The 22555-nt window shown below is 40.3% G+C and overlaps 1 protein-coding gene across 3 annotated transcripts in view; it reads left to right on the plus strand.

Annotated features, from left to right (window-relative positions):
* Positions 1-22555, plus strand: part of TRIM55 (tripartite motif containing 55) — a 77247-nt gene that overhangs the window by 11741 nt on the left and 42951 nt on the right. For all 3 annotated transcript variants that reach the window (XM_036742043.1, XM_036742042.1, XM_036742044.1), the window contains 2 exons: positions 188-353; positions 5502-5597. In XM_036742043.1, coding sequence (XP_036597938.1) covers positions 188-353; positions 5502-5597 — 262 coding nt within the window. The remainder of the gene's footprint in view (positions 1-187; positions 354-5501; positions 5598-22555) is intronic.

Here is a 22555-nt window from a genome sequence, read left to right on the forward strand (position 1 = left end):
CTGTGATGGTCAAAGGAGATAATATTTGTAAAGCATTTGGCATATAGTAGGTGCTACACTGACAGCTATTATTAGACAAGTCTAGGGGATACGGGGACATGTGGGGCTTGGCTGTCTGCAGCACCCCAGTCTACCCCTGGAAAAGTGGAAATTGAGAGCATATTCATCCTGAATGTTTCTTTCGCAGGCCAGAAAGAAAGTCAGAGCAGCCGATGTGCGAAGAGCACGAAGATGAACGCATCAACATCTACTGCCTGAACTGTGAAGTGCCCACCTGCTCCATGTGCAAGGTCTTTGGGGCTCACAAAGACTGTCAGGTGGCTCCCCTCACACATGTTTTCCAGAGACAGAAAGTAAGTAAGGACAACCACGGCGCCACCTCGTCTTTCCTCTTATAACCTCACCTCGTAACCTCTACTTCCCAGTACTGCAGGTCAGGAGGACCCAGACTATGAAAGAGCAGGTTCAGGAAGTTGGTCAGGAGTGGGCTTTGCCACAGGACACGTTTCCCGAGGGGCTGGGTCCTGCTGGTTTAGGTAGCATCATATAGTTGCCTGGGCTAGGAAGTTTTTAGAAACTGCTTCAGCGTCAGGAATATCCAGTTCTCCCTTGGGGGCAGACTATGAGAAAAAAAAAAAGATATTTCTGCTTTTCTCCAATTGTGTGTCTTTTTATTTCAGTCACAACTGAAAGATCTTTTCCCTCCTTCCTCAAAAGGCTGCTTTGGTATAGCAGAACAAACACTGGATTTGGAATCAGAAGACCTGGGTTCAAACCCTGGCTCTGCTACTCATGATCTGTGTGAATTCGGTTAAGTCCCCTCTGGGCCTCAGTAGCCTCATCTCTAAAATGGTGAGAGGGATAGAAAAATGAATGAATGAAAAAGTACTTACTAAACATTTACTATGTGTCAAATACTTGCTAAATTCTGCAGATACAAAGAAACAAAATACAAGACAACTTCTCTCCAGAAGCTTATATCACTTACATTTAGGGAAGACAATACATAAATTTAGCTGTAGGGCAAATGGAAAGACCCAGAAGTCTGAAGCCTATGAAGTGAATGGCAGGGCCTAGGGGCCCTTAGGGTGAGTGTGTAGCAGGTTAGATAACAGTGCCCAAGGGTCTAGAAGTGGCTGAGCAGATGGTAAGGCTGGTGGTCTTCCATATTTCCTGAAGACTTGTAGCTCATCCAAGTAGTATGAACAATTAGGTCACTCTTCTCACCTGGCTGCCTCAGTGGGATCTTAGTAACCCAAGTTGGGGACAGAAGAAAAGACAAAGGGGGAGCTTCTCTCCCAAGGACTACTTACCATTCATTTCTAGGTGTTGTAAATAGAGGAGAGTTGGAGTTGGTAGTACCCAGTTTAAAAAAAAGGATAAGCCAAAATTTGCTTTAAAATTAGATGAAATGTCTGAAATACTCTATGTTCTTGTGCCTCTCTTGGTCGTAAACTGGCAATTGACACTGTGGAAGACCATCCCTCTGAGCATGATCTTTAACTCTGACCCTGTGGCATTACCTGTGGGGCCACTGCTTGCTGGTCAAGCCTTGCAGTCCCTCTTCTCCTTAACCATGAAGTTTTGTATGCTGACAGATAGGCAGTTTCCCTCTTGATGTAGAGAAAAAACATGTGTGTGGATGCTCAGATTGGTGCATCTACCAGTAGGCTTTGTGAGATTCAGTAGCTCCAGATTGTAAGGATGCAGGGTGTCTGTGCCCTCTGGTTCTGAGTTTCAGTCACTGAGACTACACACTTAACAAGTTTTTGCGTGAAATCAAATTTGATTGGCTTCCAGTACTCGAAGCCAAGACTTCTCCAGCAGCACTAAGTCTCACAACTACCAGTGATTATTAATGAATCAAGCTAGACGGATGTGAAATTCCATCAGAGTTCAACAAAGGGCTTTTTTAACTTTCATCATTTTCCATGGGCTTTGGATTTATCCTTTTTCTTGTTCTGAATTTGTGATCTCAGTTCAAGGAACTTCTGGCATGGAAACTTTCTTCTCTAACTTAGATCATAGAGGTGGAAAAGAAGTCATCTCAGGGTTGACCTGGTCTACACTTCTAGTAGTATAGATAAGAAAATTGAGACCCAGAGAGAACAAGGTGTTTTGTTTACCCAGAGTGGTTTGTATGATTTGGGGGAAACAGTACTGGATTTAGAGTCTGCAGATCTGGGTGATCCTTGGAAAAGTCACTTTGTCTTGGTTGGCCTCAGTTTCCTTATTTGTGAAATGAAGATGTTGGACAAGATGACCTCTGAGGTTCTCCTTGGCTCCAAATCTATGATCTTATCAACTAGTTAGTGGCAGAGCCAAGACTAGAACCTGGGAATTCTGACTCGCAATCCAGTGCTCTTGGGAATCCAGGCCTGAAAAGTATAGACACGACAAATGCCATACAAATATAGCTAATGCTGAATTAGAGTTTTAGTCTATCCCCGAAGCATAGCTCTCTTATATACCAGGTCAGAAGGGAAAACAGAGTTTGAAAGACAAAGCTATTTCAGAACCAGACTAACACCGCAGTTTCAAATTTGTAATTAATGCCTAAGTCATTATGAACGTTCTTTCTAACATTTTTTTTTCTGAGTCCTATTGCCCAAGAATTGGACTAGGTAAATAATTCTAAGCCAATATTTATAGAATCATAGACATAGTCAAGTCAACAAGTATTTATTGCCTACTATATGCCACACACTGTGCTAAGCACCGGGCAAAGAAAGGCAAAAGACAACCCCTGCCCTCAAGGTTGCTTACAATCTAATAGAGGAGGCAACATGCAGACAACTATGTACAGATAAGCTACATACGGGATACATAGGAAGTGATCAAAAGAGGGGAGGCACTGGAAATAAGGGTGGTCTGGAAAGGCTCCCTGTAGAAGATGGGGTTTTAAACTGGGACTTGAAGGAAGCCAAGAGGCAAAGATGAGGAGGGAGAGAATTCCAGGTGTGGGGGACAGTCAGGGAAAATGATCAGGGTTGAAAAATGGAGCATCATTAATCCCAACCCACTCACTTTACAGTTGAGGAGCCTGAGAGTAACTTGCCAAGGGTCACACAGGTATTAGGGAGGATGGGTTTTAACTCATCCAAAACCTGGGATCTTCCTCTATCTAACTCCACACTCAGGGCTCTATTAGTGCATATTACCTCTCTAATGATCTCAGCAACTCCTCTGTAATTTATAGTCTCAGTGAGGTGCCTAGAGCTCTGAGAGGTTCAGAGGTTTACCCATGGTCACGCAGCTAGCATGTGTCAGAGGCAAGACTCGCCCCTAGGTCTTTCTGACTCTATATGCTTGGCATTCATTCACTGTGCCACACCTCACAGATATTTTCTTGTCTCTTTCCTTTCTGAAAGTGTGACTGCTTTATTAGTTTCACTTCGATGTATTGTCTTCATGCCATACAGTTATCTGTTCCACATTGCTGGAGTTACAGGCGGAGCACTCTCGCAATCTGGAAAATCTGCATAACATTTTTTGGCCCTCCGTCGGTACCAGAGAAAAAGTCTGAATTTTGTCTTTTTCTTTTATGGGGTGTTTACAGTGACTTGTAAAATTTGGGTTAAGTATTTGGTCATAATCTCTGTGTCATTTTCTGGTCTTCATGTGTTATCTGTGGCTTCTGCATAACTCTCAAAAAATTCCCATTTAATTTCTAATCCCAACCCGAGATATGTTGAAATTATGATGGGGAATGTTGCAATGTGGAAGGATAACTGTATAAAAATAACCATCATTAGGACCTGATTTCCTCAGGAGTAGGACTGGTCTTTACTCTCTGTCATCCAGGCTCCTTCTGTGTGATCAGGTGATCCCACTGGTGATGTGACTGCTTAGACTTAGACTTAGACCATCAGTCAGAAAAAGGCTAATTGGTCCATGGAAAGATTTGGCCATGTCCTTATTCACACCCTTCTTTAACCAACTGATATAACTTGCCAAATATTTCTCAGGATGTTCTAACCAGCCAGCTGACTTCGTGAGTAGGAACATGAAAGAACCCTCTTTACTACTCACTCTATAAAAATGGTCTCTTACCCTGGGTGATTGAAAATGACCAGGTTACATGAGTAATTATGGGAGACAGATTTTGAGCTTATAATTGAATAGCACAATGAAAATAACAATGGAGATAGAGTTAACCTCCTGATTAAGTTTCCTTTTCCCTCCCTCCCTCTATCTTTCTGTTTCTCTCTTTCCCTCCCTCCCTCCTTCCTTTCTTCCTTCCTTCCTTCCTTCCTTCCTTCCTTCCTTCCTTCCTTCCTTCTTTCCTTTCTTTGTCATAGTCCCAGTCCCAATGTTGATCAGCATAGAGGCTTTAACCTGCTTTGTTTTTCCAACCTGGGCCAGTTCATTCCTTTCTTAGGCAATCTGATAACTTGCTGCTGCTAGGGACTCACCATATTGGTTCAAGACTTAGTGTGGACATCCACTCAGCTGCAACTCAGAACTCCTGATCTCAAGGAATCCACCAGTCTCAGCTACTCCACCAGTCTCAGCTACTCCATCAACAGGCACTATAAGTGTAGGCCACAATGCCCGAGTCAGGATGAGTTGAGCTGAAGAAGCTACTCCCTTCATGGGGAGGAGATGCCTAGGCAACATAGATGCCTTGAGAAAATAAAATAAGAATACCTTAAGACTTGGACTGAGGGATGCTTCATGTACTTTTTTAATTTAGCTCCCAAAGAGTATGCATATCCACAGACCTAACAATTCTTGAATCAGGTGATTGGACCCAATTTGGCTTGTTGTAAGTAAAAGAAGAAAAGGGAATGTCCATTTATTAAGTGCCTGCTATGTGGCAGGCACTGTACAAACATTGTCTCATTTGATCCTCACAACAATCCTGAGAGAAAGGTGCCATTATTATCTCCATCTTTCAGTTGAAGAAACTGAGGCTGATAGCAGTTAAGTGACTTTCCCAAGGTCACAAAGCTAATTAATGTCTGAAGGCAGATTTGAACTCAAGTCCCCCTAGCTCTGAGGCAGCTAGATGGTGAAGTAAATAAAGCACTGAGCTTGGAATCAGGAAGACTCCCCTTCATGAGTTCAAACACTTACTAGCTGTGTGATCCTGGGCAAGTCACTTAACCCTGTTTTTCTCAGTTCCTCATCTGTAAAAATTAACTGGAGAAGGAATGGTGGAGCACTCCACTATCTTTGCCAAAACAAGCCCCAAATGAGGTCACCAAGAGTCAGACAGGACTGAACAACAACAGCTTCCTGATTCTAGGCCTGGCGCTCTGTCCACCAGGCCACCTAGGTGCTGCAGCTAGAAGGAAGAGGAGAAGCTACATCTTCAGGGAACTTGTAAACCTTCCTGATTCCCCTGGGAGATAGAGAGCAAGCCCTGCAGACACACTTCTGTGTGCATCTAACATCTCCATGCCTGGCTTCTGTTTTGTGCCTCACCTGAATATAAAGCATGGGATGGGGGTCAGTGACCATGTACTGGAATCAATCACTGTTGTCTTTATCCCCAGTCCGAGCTCAGCGACGGCATCGCAGTCCTCGTGGGGAGCAATGATCGAGTCCAAGGAATAATCAGTCAGCTGGAAGAGACTTGCAGAACTGTAGAGGTAAGTTACTGGACTCCTTGCCCTTGTCCACAGCCTGCACTTGAAACTCCCAAGGCAAGGTCAGCTGCTCAGTGACCCTGCTGGGAATCTGCACTCTGATGATGGACACTTTTCTCTCCCCACTGTCCTGGTTTCTCTCCTGTCGCATCTCTGAAAGATGTCCTGAGTGGAGAGAGAAGAAGGGATTAGTCAGTTGACTGGGATAACTTGGAGAGGAAGATTTTCCCCATGTTTACTACACCTGTTGTTTGTGCTCAATATCTGGTGTTTCTTGGTAAGCCTAAATGGAGAAATTAGGGAGGGAACAATTTCCAAAAGAACACAACAGATGGCTGAAATAAAGATACAGAATAGTCAGGTAGAAGGAACATTGGACTTGGCATTCTTATTCTCAACTGGGACTTGTTAGGGTATGTCAGATAAACTCTCATATGAACTTCAGTTTCTTATCTGTAAAATGGGATTGTAATTCACAGAGTTCTTGTAGGAAAGATTTTTGTAAATTGTAATGCACTAGTTAAACATAAGCTATTATTATTCTCACTATTACAGAAGATGGTTGTCTTCTTATTTGGTGGGGTTGAGGTAGTCCTGGGATGAGTTATGATCCTACTATCATTCTTTTATATTTATTATTCTGCTTTCTATTGCACAGGTGGATAAAATGACTTTTTGTGGTTGAAAAATGTATTAGGATATAAATGTATCTTCAGTGGGCTCATTGAGAGCACATTCAGTATGATTCTAGTAGCAGACAGGATGATGGGAATGATATGTGCCACGTTCTGTTCCCACATGATTTTGATTTCTTCTTTGAGATCTGTTTATGTATTTTGAGGTCTTTTCCTTCCATGCAGCTTGAAGGCTATATTTTATATGTGGATATGTATTAAAATATTTTTCTTAAAATTTTATGCATCAGTGTTATAGCCATGTAATTTTGGACAACACTTTGGTCTATTAAAATGCTCCAGTTCCAGCTTAGTTTATTGTGTGAATTTGCAAGATACTTTGAGGTCTGTATCTATAACATGGGGATTTGACATCTTAGTCTGTAACAGAGTGAATTTCTAATGTATAATTATAGTCACCAGGTCATGAGGTCATGTTTTAGTAGATACTCAGTTAGGTGTGAAATTTTTCTCACCGGTAGTGATGTGTTGTGAAGTTTTGGTTTCCATAAACAAATCTCTCTCATTTCTCTCCTCCTCCTCCTCTTCTTCCTCTTCCTCTTCCTCCTCCACCTCTTTCACTTCTTATTCCTCCCTCTCCTCCTCCTCCTCCTTATTCTCCCCCTTGAGCTCCTGGGCTGACTGTTTTGTTCACATTTATCTGGAAGCTCTGCTTGGCAAGTCCATTGTTTTTCAGAACAAGCTGTAAACTGTATTATCATATTATCATTTGGTTGCATGAAGGGAAGATTACAGGGTAGTGGAAGATAGTGAAAACAATGTTGAACTTCAGAGGATTTGTTCTGTAAAACTTGCACTCAGTAAAAAGGCTGAACTCCAAGGATCTAGAAGGCCACATGTGGCCTAGAGGCCACAGGTTCCCCCACCCCTGAAGGGGTCTAATCCTCTTACTTTTTAAATAAGGAGACTCAAGCCCAGAGAATTTGAGTGACTTGCCTGAGCTTTGACTCCTAAATTGACTGTATTGCTGAATGAGTTACAAAAATTTTATTTTATTGGCCATACATCCATGAAGAATTCCTGCTCTTTCCTCCATTCCTGTTCTTGTAGTGATCTGAGAGCCAGTTGGGATTCAGATAATCTCCTTACTTACTTAAAGATCAAACGGAATCTTGCAATTTTTGTACAAAACTGGCAGAAAAGTCTCAAGGTCCATAGAAGGCTCCAGACTATAGGAAGTATGAGTTGGCACTGTAGTATTATGATTTAAAAATAGATGGGTTGCTTGTAGAATTTAAGTTTCCTAAGTAGCAGGGACTGTCTTCCTTTTGCATTTATATTTCCGGTGCCTACACTGTCTGATACACAGTTCAGTCATTTTTCAGTCGTGTCTGGCTCTTTGTGACCCCGTCGGGCATTTTCTCGGCAAAGATATTAGAGTGGTTTGCTATTTTCTTCTCCAGCTCATTTTACAAATGAAGAAGTGAGGCAAACAGGGTAAAGTGACTTGCCTAGGGTCACATAGCTAGTAAATATCTGGGACTGGATTTAAACTCCGGAAGGTGAGTCTTCCAGACTCCAGGCCTGGCACTCTATCCACTGAGTCACCTAGTTGCCTCAGTCTATAATAGATACTTAATAAATGCTTATTGACTGAAAAATTAATAGTACAATGTATAAATATATATATGTAGAATATGGATATCATGAGTTAATCCTCACTGGTCAGGATTGCATTGAAACATTCCATTTGGGGCACTGTCCTTTATCCTCAGTATACCCTGTGTACCCTCAGTACATTAAAAATATTCAAGGAAGCTACCTAGCATGCTGATGTCTAACTCAAATAGAAATAGGGTCCACTAATCTGTATATAAGAATCCCTGAGGCAGTATAATGACATAGTTTTAAAATGTGATGTTATTTATGTGCATTTTTATTTATTCTATTAAATATTTCCCAATTATATATATACATATGTATATATATATGTATATATATATTATATTTTTTCCCCTAGCAACCTGTGGTTTATTCTGCAGCTATGGTCCATCCCCAATTATATTTTAATCTGGTTTGGGTCACACTCAAGAATGTTGGGGGCTGCATGTGGCTATTGGTCATGTGTTTTATGGCTCTGGTTTAGCATATTGAATGCCTTGCTTCTATAAAGGATTTACAGAAGGAAATGGGCAAGAATTGTATAGGATGGGAAGGCATGGAGGGATTTAAAAGACCAGCACTAGTTGATAGATTGCAGATCCAAGTATGGAAAAACATGAGAGGGTCTACAGGAGGATAATCAAATTAGGTAAATTTGGGGAAATATGGTCTTTGTAGGAAAGGATAAGAAACTGGCTTGTTAGGTTGGAAATTAGAACAAGACTGAGGGGAGGTGGGAAACAAAGACAGATTTCTAGCTAATGAAAAAATATCACAAGAGGGGTAGAGAGCAGTTGTTTTCTGTTGCAATGAGAAAATGACAAGGAGGAACAAGTGTGAGCTTTATTCTGAGATTTAGATTAGCTGGAGTGAAAAGTCTCCTTACTGTGGAACCAGAAGCAATGGATGGAAGTAGCAAAGAGGCTGAGTTTGTTTTGACATAAGGAAAGACTCACTTAAGGACCTCAAGTCTCAATGACTACTTGCCAAGGATGTTGTAAGACATAATTCCTGCCCCGTGTAATGTGTACCCGTTGACCTCCAGGTTCCTTCCAGCTCTGAGAGTCTTTGTTAATAATAACTTATCTTTTGTATAGCACTCTACACATCTAACAGTGTTTTCAGAAGTTACTAAGGATTTTTGAAAATTACAAAGAATATGGAACTCCTTCTTTGAAAGTCTTTAAGACCATTCTGTTTAGAATGTCTTAAGATGATTTATTTGCCCAGAGTCAGGAGAAGGACTAATTCTAAGGCTACCTCATCACCCTCTGGTCTCTCTTCTAAGAGAACAAGAAAATGGGGAACTGTGGGAAATGGACCTCTGTTAACTGTCATCCGCAAGGTGATGTTTTGGTAAAGTTTGGGGATCGTGGGCAGATAATCTGTGAAGTTACACAGCAGCCAGTATCTTTAGCTCGCAGGCCATGGATGTTGTGGACTAAATCCCCATCCTAGCATGTGAACTAGAGAAAGCATCCTATTTCCTGATCCAGCTTTTCTTTGTCAGAGGCTGAAGTTATATCATGGGCCACAGTGCTATGATGACTTCCATTCTGTTTCTTCCCTGGTTTCTGCTTGTCTCACCAACTACTTGGGAGCACTTCTTTAAGATGTAACTGGCACTGCCTCTTTGTGGTGTGGGGGTGTCAGTAAACATTTATTAAGCACCTACTATGTGCCAGGCACTGTGCTAAGCACTGGGGGCACAAAAAAGAGATAAAAGACAATATCTCCCTCAAGGAGCTCACAATCTAATAAAGGAGACAACAAAAAAATATGTACAAAAATATATACAGGATTAAAAAGGAAATAATTAAGAGAGGAGAAGCCTAAAATAAGAGAGGTTGGGAAAGACTTGCTGTAGAAGATGGGATTTTAACTGGTACTTAGAGGAAGCCAGGGAAGCCAGAAGGCAGAGGTGAGGAGGGAGAACATAAGAGAGGTGGGGATGTTGTTATTGCAAATTCCTCTTCTCTGATTGGCTGAGCAGCCCTTAGGGATGGGAAAAAGAGAAGGCCCTAGAGTGGGTACATTCCTCAGCTAAAGTCTTCTGGTCTTATTTCTTTGGGCCCTAACATTATCCGTCTCTGGAGATCATGTCTAATTATGGCACTGATTAATGTTATTCTGCTTGTCCTTGTCAGGTGGGCTTGGCAGGGAAACTGGAACCAGGGAAAAAAGTTTCTCTTCTCCCATAAACACAAAATTTTTTATGAAATTAAAATATGATGAAAACTAATAAGGAAAATATTGGTAGGGAAATTTTTACCTTAAGGAATAGGGACTAAAGCTGTGATTTCATCATTATAGAAAACTCCCTCCACCAGTACTGGTCAGTACCTGTGCTGCAACTTCAAGTCTTGGAGAGTTGTCTCAAGCAGCCTTGCTAAGGGTTACATTGCCAGTATGTAACAGGTGGGACTTGAACTCATGATTTCCTGACTCTAAGGCTGGTTCTCTATTGATTCTCTATTGATTATGCTATACTGACTCTTCTACTATGAGAAAGTTTATGGGTGGATTGTATATACATGTGTAGGTATTCATTGGGGCATTTTGGGCAGTAACTAATGGAGCCACCTCTTTCTCCTTCAGCTGGGCCGCTCTTTTGGTCCTTCCAAACCAAAATTAAGGACCTAGGACTCTCAAACTTGCAATAGAGTATGAACTCAGATTTGTCATACCTCATGGACAGCACCAGAGAAGTGACAGTAGTCAGTTAATGCATGCAAATGGTGAAGTGTAAACTAATTTTCATATTACATATTTCTTTCTTTGGTTTTCTTCTTTCCTTCTTTCCTTTCTCTTTTTCTTTCTTCCTTCCTTCCTTCTTTTCTTCCTTCCTTCTTTTCTTCCTTCCTTCCTTCCTTCACTTCCTTCCTTCCTTCCTTTCATCTATGATCACCCAGATGGGTGTTGAGGCCAAAGGATTTATCACCAAGTGACTACACTACTGTTAATGAACTTCTTTGAATTTACTTAGTATGGCCCTAGGAAAGCAGCCTTTTGGCAGAACCGTATTCAATGTGATAGAATCTCCCAGAGCTTGTGCTAACCTGTTATTGTCTTTGAGAGCTTAGGGTCCCCTTTACACTACAATGAGGCATAGAGAGATGTCTCATGGACCCATATAGTTAGAGGATGAGGGATAACCGATGGGTGGCCCACATAATTCACTGACATCCGCACTATGTCAAGAATACTGGTTGAGACCCCTGAGAGGGTTGGGTAGATCTCCCTATGGAGGAGTCATGAGACCACATCAACAAGAGTCATGTAAAATAGGTTAGCATGGGTGAGTTACAGTGTGTTTTATTGGAGGGAGTGCGTATTTTAATATATCAAAGTGTAGAAAGTCAAGTAGATAAATTTGGTTTTAAAAAATCAGTTTTCAAATTACATAGCCATGAATAAGCAAACTGATTCCTAAAACAAAAGTTATTCTGCATGAACTTTTAATCACATATGCATTTTTACTATAAAGTTAAACACTCAAATGGACTTTTTCATTTACACTAAAGAATACAACGTTTCCTTCTGTTACCTGTATTATGTTTAAAAATGGTTAATGTGACTTATAAACCACAGCTAAGTGGTTCAAGTAGATAAAACACTGGGCCTGGAGGCACAAAGACCTAAGTTCAGTTCAAGCCTTAGACACTTACTAGCTATGTGACTGTGAGGAAATCAGATTTGTTTCCTCCAGTTTCCTTATCTGTAAAATGGAGATGATGGTAGTACCTACCTCCCAGGGTTGTTGTTAGGATCAAAGGAGATAATATTTATAAAGTGCTTTACAAACGTTCAGGTGCTATATAAATGCTACCTGTGATTATTATCATAAAACTAGCACTAGAGGCAACTCCCCAAAATGGATCCCAGAAATATTTAGAACTATGACAGAATTATTGGAAATTCTTAAAAATCTGTCATTTTCAGATATCAGATAAGCTTCTCATCAAATGTTTGTGATTGAACTTGTAAACAACTTCTTTTCACATTCAAGAGAAACAAATATATCCAGTTTATTTATATACTTCCCTTTGGGAGGAATAATATTAATAGCCCGACTCCCTTCTGTTGCCTTTCATACCCACTGACATAGGATGAATTGAAGTCCATGTCAAAATATTCCCCTAAGGAAAGTCAGGTTTTCTAGGGATGGGGAGAGCCAAGTGTGGTGAGGAAATCCACTTCTACCAGTGACCCATCCCAGGCATGACTCTGGCCTGACCCCAGGTCCTCCTTAACCCAATGGAGACAAAGTCAGGGCCAATTGCTTTTTGGAGACTTAGATGATGAGTGCATCACTTTATAATAGCCTAGTAGTTTCTTGATCAAAGAAACCGGTAATAGAAAATATAAAAGACATTCTGAGACTGACCTGGGGCTCTTGGACAAAAGGTTTTCTGGACTAATTCAGTGGGCATCTAAGTGTCCTAGTGGATGGAATGCTGGAGTTGGTGTCAGGAAAACTGAGTTGAAATCCTGCTCCCAACACTTATTAAAGGTATGACCCTGAAAGAAGCATTTCAATTCTTTCAGCTGGAGTTTCTCTATCTGCAAATGGGAATAGTATTTAGAACCTACCTCGTAGTATTAGTGCGAGGATCAAGCAAGATAGTATGTGTAATATGCTTTTGCGAACTTTAGATTACTATCTGAACGGTAGCTATTAGCACTTGGAGGCATTGCCACCTGAAACCTATCTTCTAGCTTGAGTCCCAGGCAGATTAGTCTTGACCCTAAGCTCAGACCAGCTGCAGGAATGTAGAAAGTTGGACAGTGACTTTCTCCATCGGTTTCAGCTCCAGATGGACCTTCATGATACTTAGGTTCATGCAGCTATCATGTTTAACAATACAAACTTCTATATTATGGGCTTTACAGATATGGAATAATGTCTTGGTGTCTAGTATGTTGGTATGTGTTGGCTTGCTCCATGATCAACACCTTGTATAATCTCCTTTCAGTCTCAGAACAACTCTGCCAGGTTTGATATTCTAGGTATCATTTTTAGCACATTGAAAATTTTGTTTGCTATAGCTTTAGAACCTCTGAAATTTTGGGAGTTTCTAACGAGTCTCTCTTCCATTATATCTGGCTTCACCGGGAAACTGACTATGAATAGGACAGCCACTTCTTCGTAATATGATTTACACAGGTAGGCTTTTGAAATATAGAATAATCCAAATTGAGAAATACATAGTCTCAGAGAGGCAACTGGTGGTGAAGTGGACAGATTGCCAGGCCTGGAGTTAAGAAAACCTGGATTCAAATCCAGCCTCAGACAACTAGCTGTGTGATCCTGGGCAAGTCCCTTAAGTGCTGTCTGCCTCAGTTTCCTCATCTGGAAATGGGGATAGTAATAGCATCTACCTCAGGGTGGTTGTGAGGATCAAATGAGATAATATTTGTAAAAAGCATTCAGCAATGTCTGGTACATAGTAGGCACTATACGAATGCTTATTTTCTCCCTCCTTCCTTTCAGGTCTCTAGAAAGGAAAAAGCCATTTGTAGAAACCTGGAACTTTTAGTGGGAGTTGGAAATCAGCTTACTTTCCTTCCGTGGGTTGGTCGTATGTTAACAGCTTTGGCAGGACCCCAAAGTTTTGGTCTTTGAGCAGTTGACAGGCAGCTGCCCGGCATTTCAGAGTTCAGGAGAAAATGCTAGGGATCCAGAGTCTAATTAGTAAGTTGCCTTTAATTATTCATGAAGAAATGTCACCAAACATAATCTCCAAAGTCCCGTCCTGCTCTAAAATTCTATGGCCTATGACCTAAATGGCCTCCCAACCGACACAGAACACCCAAGTGATATTTGTACTTCTTGGAAGTTAACCGTCAACTGTCTAAAATAGTTTAATCTTTTTTTTTCACACTTACTAAGCAGTCAGTCACTGTTGTATATTGGCAACAAGGCCATATGAGTAATTTCAGTGACCTGGAAGTGACATTGTTCTAAAATAAATCTAATCTCAGCAGTTTTTTTCTTTCTTTATTTCTTTTCCCCAGGGGATGCTATAGGGTCAGTGGGAAGAACAGAAAGTAGATGTCTATATTTACCTACTCAATTGAGGTTTAGAATCAGATAATGTGGATAGACTTCCAATTAAGACCTAAGGGGTGGAAATGTTTAAAAAAAAAGATTCTCAAGTCGATGAGGTCTATGTTAGTTTTCTGACAAAACAGCTTTAAGCAAAACCCTTCTTTGCAAGGTTAATAAACCACTGTAGCTGACATTTCTCGTGGGCTCCCCAAGTTTCTTGCCTTTGTTTTTTAAAGGAGCTAAACCTGTGTGACTCAGTGAAAGGAAATGAATTTGTATTACCAATGAAGCTAGCATATTCAAGTAATTTACCCACCGACTAAATCTGTGTTCTTTGTCACCCAGAGCTTTCTAGAATCAAAACCAGATTGCTGCATGACGCTCAGAACAACTGTGTGGGGATGGAGGGTGAAGGAAGATGAGATAGATACGGGTGGGCCTTGTTTAACTGCAGCTGCTCAGTTATGAGTGAATTATTTGAATCCTTTTCAACTCTATTTTGGTTAATGATGCATCTGTCCCTTATGTGGTCACAGCAGCAGAGGCAATTTTCTCAGGTCTTAATGTCATTTCTCTTCACTCTAAGTCTATCTTCTTCTCAGCTGTCAAAGTGATCTTCTGAAGGCTCAGATCTGTTCATCTCTCTCTCTCTCTCTCTCTCTCTCTCTCTCTCTCTCTCTCTCTCTCTCTCTCTCTCATACACACACACACACACAAACACACACACACACACACACCCCACCAACTCAATAAACTCCCCATCACCTGCAAGATTAAATATGAAATCTTCTGTTTGATATCCAAAGCCATTCCTAACCTGCTCCCTCTCCTACCGTTCATTCTCCTACACCTTACATCCTCCCAAATGTTTTGTGAGACAGCAACACTGACCTCTTTGAAATTTCTGTGAGAAGACACTGCCTCCCAACCCTGTACATTTTCATTAGCTGGCCCCCATGCCCAGAATTCTCTCCTTTTTATCTCTGCCTCCTGACTTCCCTGGCTTTCCAGATCTCTTCTAATTATTATGCCTTCCTTTTGTTGATTATTTTCAATTTTAATGAAAATCTTGTTCATACATAATTGTTTAGAAGTTGTCTCCCCTGTTAGACTGGGAGATCCTTGAGATCAAGGAATATCTTTTAGCTTTCTTTGCTTAGCAAAGTGCCTGGCACATAATAGCTGCTTAATAAATGTTTATTGATTGAAAATATCCCTGCATTTACTATGGAGGAATCTATGTACCCTTTGGAGTTGGAAGGAGCTATATTAAAAGGGTCAGGATGGTATGGTAGAAAAAATGTTCCCTTTAGAAAGCCCTCATCCTCTGTAGCAACCAGGAGGGGAGAGGTATTTATTTTCTTCTCCAGGAGAGAGATCAACCTATACTTAGAACATGAGAACACAGGTAATAGTCACTCAACCATGGCAGAAATACAAGCATCACAAACATCTTGCATTTTATGTGAGTCACTGCACGGTTCTCAATATTGGTTGGCAAAAGGTGAACGTTGTTTCTTAAAACTCCTCCTGGAAGTTTATGCCTTAAATATGTCTGGCCAATGATCACTTCTTACTAACTGGACCACCTCAATCGAATGCCTTTCCTTTGTCTCAACAACTTGTCTTCAGCCAAAGCCATTGGATCCCCTTCAGTCTGGTACCAATTTCCTGTCTCTTTCTGGTCAATTTGCCCAATCCACCAATGTTCTTTATCAATTTGCTTAACCTACGATTGTTTCACTCACTTCATCTTGCCACCTGGCTTCTTCCAATTTTTCCTGGGTTAACCTCTTCATATTTTACTCCCTAAGCCCTTTATCTTCTTTAATCTGATAAATCTTCCTTAAATGCCCCCAAACCTCTTTGTTTTCCTTATAAACAGGAAGTAGAATCTGAACCCGTACCTGGGCCTAGAGATTGTTCTTCAGACTTTCCAGTATTTCTCCTAGTTTTGTCAAATTTCTCCTCATATTGAACCTCTGATTTTCCTCAATAGTTCAAACCTTTCTAAGTGTTTTTTTCTCCCCTCCTTCCTTATTTGGCATAAATCCCTTTCTTTCCCTCTTCTTCTTCTCCCATCGAAACTGAAGCAGGAACAGGGAGATAACAATCCCAGTGTACTCTGCCCTTATCAGACCTCCCCTGGAGTATTATGTTCATTTTTGGACTCCATAGTGAAAGAAGGATATTGATAAACTGGAGGGTATCCAGAGGAAGGCAGCCAGGATAGCTAAGTTATTAAGCATTGTCAGCCTCCGCAGAGTTTGTTCTAAGGAAAGACAAATGGAATTAGGCTGTGTCCACTTTTTTAGTTTCACTCACAAGCTGGCAACATTCCATGGGAGTTATGTCCAGAAGTGGCTCAGTTTGGCTATATGCCATTTGAAGAGGAGGGGTTCTCGAAGGCTGCGAATCAACTCTGACTGGTCAACACACTGGGAGATGGGCTATATTGGAATGAGGGTCTTGAGGTCCCTGGCTTAGGTCACTTAATCTTGGTCAAAAAGACATCAATTTCCCTATCACCTGTCTTGACAATAGGGAGGAATCAGCATTTTCCCAGACCTGTCTGGGCAACACAATGATCAAAAAGATTACATAAAAGGGGATGAGGGAAGCTCTGAGTCTCTAAGATAATGATTCCTAAGAAAAATCATTTTTCACAGCATTTATTAAGCACCTCACGTATGCCAGACATTGTTTTAACTACTGAATGGTGAAGGGCCTTAAGTTCATGACATATGAATATCAGTTGGATGGAGGGTTTTTTTTTTCAGGAGAAAATAAGACTGGGGAAATGAGGGATGGGGATGAGATGGGACATGAGAGCTGTGCTCAAATATTTGAAAAAAAAAGGGATTAGACTTCTGTTTGAACAGAACTGAGGACAATGAGTAGAAGTTACAAAGAGGCAAATTTTGACTTGATCTCCGGAAAAAAAAAATCTTAGTGTTTAGAGCTGTCCTAAAAAGGAATGGGTTGTCTTGAGAAGTGGGGCCTCCCCCTCCTTTGTAGTCTTCAAGCAGAGCTTGGAGGACCACTTGTCAGGCATATTGTCCTGGGGATTCCTTTGTTGTTTAGGTTGGGTTGTTAGATGGCTCCTGCCCAGCCCTCAAATTCTGGGATTCTGTGGCTTTTCAATCAGAGGGTTTTGGTTCCAGTCCCAGCCCTGCCACTTACTGATTGTATGACCTTGGCCAAGTCACTTATCCTCTGCAAGCCTTAGTTTCTCCTCTATAAAATGAGGGTTTTAGAGTGGACGACATTCAGCTCTAGGATCTTATGATGCCAGACTCTGGTTCTCTCTGGCCAGTTCAAAGAGCACTGGTCTTCTAGTTGGAAGAATTCATTCATTCATTCAACAAGCATTTTAGCATGCACTATGTGCTGGGCATGGTGCTAGTATCTGGGGATAGGCAAAGATAAAGAAAAACTTATTAGCTGTGTCACTGTGAACCCTGAACCCCAGTTTCCAAGGATTCTGTTGGAGGGAGATAATAATACTTGTGCTATATGCCTCGCAGCATTGTTACAAAGAAATTCTCTGAGTGTGAGGCATTATTTTTATTGCTAAGGCAACGAAACTAATTGTTAATGACTTCTTCCGAGTGTTGGATGAAGCAGACCTTCAAAGAAGACTCCAGATACGTTTGTATTTTTTGTTTATATTTGTTTCTATATCTTTGTTGAAATCAGCTTGAGTATTTCTGCATGTGGGTCATATTGGGGGTCAGGGAAAAGAAGCTTATGCTGTGTACATTGAGGAATCATGGTCATAGAAAATGTGTTCATGAAACTCTTCCCTTTTCAGTTCTATTTTTTCTCCTTACCCACACACAGGTGCCTAAAATCGGTGTCCTTTAACTGGTGGTGGTTTTGTGAAGTTGCTTTAAACATAATGTAAATCCGCTGCTGATGATTCTTTATTTAGCAATAATAGCTGTGTTAAAATATTCTTAAATAGAGAGATTGAATCAAAGCCATGTCTATAGAGGGACAAAAAATGCTTCAAAAAGGCCGGTTATTAGGATACTTAGTTAATATTACATAGGTTTATAGAACTAGAGCTGGAATGTACCTTAGAAATCATCTAAGCTGATGAACTGCTAATGCAGGAATTTGTTTTTGCATGACTATACAAATTTGTGATGGGTTTTGTTTGTCTTGACTTCTCAATGGGTGGAGGAGGACAGGAGAGAGGGAGAGAATTCATAGCCAAAAATTAAATAAAATTGAATTTTAAAGAAAAAAGTCATTTAAACTAACCCCTTCATTTAAAAATTTTAAAAAATATTTTCAATTTATTGTTTATTTTTAAACATTCTTTTCTTTTTTAAATTTTGAGTTCCAAATTCTTTCTCCCCTTCCCCATCCACTGAGAAAGCACATGATTATACATATAAAGTCGTGCAAAACATATTTCCATATTAGCTGTATTTTTGCTTAAAAAAAGCAAGAAAAATAAAGTGAGAAAATTATACATCAGTTTGCATTCAGAGTTCATCAGTTCTCTCTTAAGAAGTGAATAGCATTTTTTTGATTATGAGTCCTTTGGAATTGTCTTGGATCATTGTATTGATCAGAGTAACCAAGCCTTTCACATTTGATCATCATTATGACATTGCTGTTACTGTGCACAGTGATCTCCAGGTTCTTCTCACTTCACTTTGCATTAATTCCTATAGGTCTTGCTATGTTTTTCTGAAATCATCCCCCTTGTCATTTCCCACAACGGTACTCCATTACAATCATATGCCACAACTCGTTCAGTCATTCCCCAATTGATGAGCATCCCCTTGATTTTCAATTCTTTTCCACCATACAAAGAGCTACTATAAATGTTTTTGTACATATAGGTCCTTTTTCTTTTCCTTTGATCACTTAGTGGTGGTATTTGGGCCTAGTTCCAACTTGCTCTCCAGAATGGTTGAACCAGTTCACTATACCACCAAGAGCTCATTGGTGTACCTATTTTTCCTCATTCTCTCCAGCATTTGTCATTTCTGATAACTGTGAGGTGATACTTAAAGTTGTTTTAATTTGCCTTTTTCTAATCAATAGTGATTTAGAGCATTTTTAATATGACTATAGATAGCTTTGATTTCTTCTTCTGAAAACTGCCCCTGCATTTTTTTAAAGATTGGGAAACTATGGCCCAGGGAGTTTAAGTTATTTGCAAAAGATGAGGTTCAAAGCCTCTGGTACAAAATCCAATGTGCCTTCCACTATACCTCCCTGCATATGGTACTTTGAGGTTTACAAAAGGCTCAGTCTTCTCACAGTAAACCTGAGAGAAGCATAGCTCCTGAAACATTGGCTTCTGAGAAGACATTCTGATTAGAGATTTGATTTTTTACTTTTCATACTGATGTCTTGGTCTTATAGAGACACAATCAGCTTATAGCTCACTGTTTCACTGTATATAAATGCCTCTCAGCCCCTCTGATAATTAATTTTGGGCAATGCTTTATAACTTTCATCCCTCAACAGACAGTGTTATGTGTTCATTTCTGATGGGAGCTTTGTAGGCAGCTTTCATTTAGCTCTTCCAGGACATTGAAAGCCAGCAGGGAATACTGCCCTGGCTGCACTGTATAAAGGTCAGGTTCGGGTCTGAATCAGCTTGGAGGCCAGTGCCAAGGGCAACAGTGATGGAGGGTTTTCCTCTCTCACTCTTGCAGTATAGGACAGAATTTAAAAAGACAGTTCCATAGACTGAAGAAGGATATAGGAAATATCAAAAGAGGAAATTAACAGGCAGGAAAATACTCATTAACAATTTTTTAAAGACAGCATACATCCTGCCAAAGGAATTGTGTGTGTGTGTGTGTGTGTGTATTTGAGTGTGTGTATATACCCACATATAAAATTCTTGGACTTGAGTTCGAAGAAACCTAACTTTTTACTCAAATGAGGAAGTTTGTTAAAAGCAAAGAGAATTTTTTTTGGCCAGGAAGTTGTTTCAGAGCAAAGATAAAGTTGGCTGCTATCATGTGTTTGCAGACAGCACAATGCCTTTGAAGCACGTTAACTGTAGAACATTTCCATAATGCAAAAGCTTGCGTTCCTTTCTGATTATATTTTTCAGGTTACTATAGAATCAACACCGACAGCATTTTAGGTGACATTTATAAAGGTATTTTTTGGTACTAAATGGCAAAGCAATCACTACTGATAACTTTGTCGCTTCCCCTGACTAATTTCCCCTTTGGTAGCACATACCTGTTGAACACTGTTCTCCAGAGAAAAAATGAACAAACCAGGGAAGGAGTCAGTTCTAAATTCATTCAGTTTCATATAACTTGTTTGAACCTCTATCTTCAGATGAAATATTAAAAGGACAATTCCAGTTAAAGTTATCCCATATGGTACCCACCTCCACAGGGAATGTGTAGACCTTTTCTTTCTGTGATGTCTGGGTGATATCTCATACTGGAAATTAATATTCAGTTACCTCAAAATTTAAGCTGGCTTCTGAGAATTTAGTGGAACTGACTTGGAAACTCAAATGAAGAAGCATCATTTCCTCATTTTAGAAACAAGTTTGCTTCCTCTCATTCTGACTTGCTGAATATGCTGAAGTTATACAATATCTGTTCAGGAAAACAAAAAGCAAAAGCAAAAAAATAAACAGAAACAAAGACATGTAGGGAGGGTGGTTATAAGTCCTTTGATATGGAGAAATCAGGAACTGTAAACATTTATTCATAGTCCATCCCTATCCTCTAAAAGATAATGGCATCATTTCAAGTTATTCTGAAAAGAAATTGATACTTCTAGCCTCATTCCACCATACTTTAAGCATATAGAGAGATTTCATTTTTTAAAATAGAGAATAATTGCTTTATTAGTAGTTATCCAAAGCACAGCAATAAAATCTCTGAATATTTTCAGTTAGTCAACTATCGTATTGAAGTGCCCACCATGTGCCAGTCAGTGTGCTAAGTGCTTGGGATACAAAGAAAGGCTATATTAGAAATAATCAATAGAGGGAAGGTTTTAGAATTAAGAGAGCCTGGGAAGAGTTTCCTATAGAAGGTGAGATTTTACCTGGGACTTGAAGGAAGCCAGGGAAACCAGAAAGCAGAGATGAGGAGGGAGAGCATTCCAGGCATGGGAGACAACCAGTGAAAAGAAGGTTAGTGTCACTGGATACGGGGGTAAGGTTTAAGAAGAGTTCTTACTGGTAATGAATGTAATAGGAGGCTAGATTCTAAAGAGCATTGAATGTCAGTGAGGGGATTTTATATTTGATAATAAAGACAATAGGGAGCGACTGGAATTGACAGAATGGAAAAGGTTACACAGTCAGACTTGTGCTTTAGGAAGATCAATTTGACAGTTGAATGGAAGATCAGCTGGAGTGGAGGACAGACTTGAGGCAGGGCAGCCAACCAGCAGGCCACTGCAGTAGTCCAGGGGCAAGATGATGAAGGCCTACACCAGGGTGGTAGCAGTGTCAGAAGAGTGAAGGGGCATGTATAAGAGATGTTCCAAAGGTAGGAACTGTAGGACTTGGTAAATGATTGCATGTGGTGAGGCAGTGAGAAAAAGTGGGGAATTGAGGAGGATGTGTAAGTTTCAAGCTCAGGTGACTGGAAGGATGGTTTTACCCTCAACAATAATAGAGAAGTTAGGAAGAAGGGAAGGCTTGGGGAAGAATGATAATGAATCCAGCTTTGGTCACATTGAGTTCAAGAAGTCTAAGAGACATCTGGTTTGAGATGTCTAGTAGTCAGTTGGAGATGAGAGACTAAAGATGAAGAGAGAGGTTAGGGCTGGACAAATAGATCTGAGAATTGTCTCTATAGAGAAGATAGTTGAATTCAAGGAGTGGATGAGATCACTGAAAAAGATTAATGAAATAATACAGAGAACAGAAGAGGGCCCAAGATAGAATTTTGGGGGATATCGACTGTTAGTAGGCATGACCTAGATAAAGATCCAGAAAAGGAGATTGAGGAGATGCCAGACAAGTAGGAGGAAGACCAGGAGTTTTCGTGTTATAAAAACCTAGAGAGAAGAGAGTATCAAGAACAGGGTGATGGACAGTGTGTCAAAGGCTACAGAGAGCTTAAGAAGGATGAGTTCTGAAGAAAGATTTGGCAATTAAGAGAACAATGATAACTTTGGAAAGAGGGGTTGCAATTGAACGATGAATTCTGAAGCCAGAGTATAAAGAATTAAGAGGACAGTTAAAGGAAAGGAGGTGGAGGCATCAATTTTACACAGCTTTCTCAATGAATTCAGTCACAAAAAGGAGGAGAAATATGGGATAATAGCTTGCCGAGAGATGAATAGATCAATGAGGATTTTTTGAGAATGGTGAAGTTATGGGTATGGTTTCTGTAGGCAGGCAGTGTAGTAGAGAAGCAGCCAGAATACAGGGGGAGGAGATAAGTGAGGAAGTGAGGATGATAGAAGGAGCAATCTAGTGGGAGGAGATGAGATGGAATGGGATCACTTGTGTATATGGAGGGATTTTCTTTGGCAAGAAGAAGGACTACCTCTTCATGTTATATAGGGAAGAAGGAGGAGATAATGGAGGAAAGATACTCTTTATATCAGATCAGTTTTACAGCTTGTAATTTGATAAGAGATGAAAAACT

The sequence above is a fragment of the Trichosurus vulpecula genome, chromosome 1 (assembly GCF_011100635.1).
Source record: "Trichosurus vulpecula isolate mTriVul1 chromosome 1, mTriVul1.pri, whole genome shotgun sequence".
Taxonomy (NCBI): Eukaryota; Metazoa; Chordata; class Mammalia; order Diprotodontia; family Phalangeridae; genus Trichosurus; species Trichosurus vulpecula.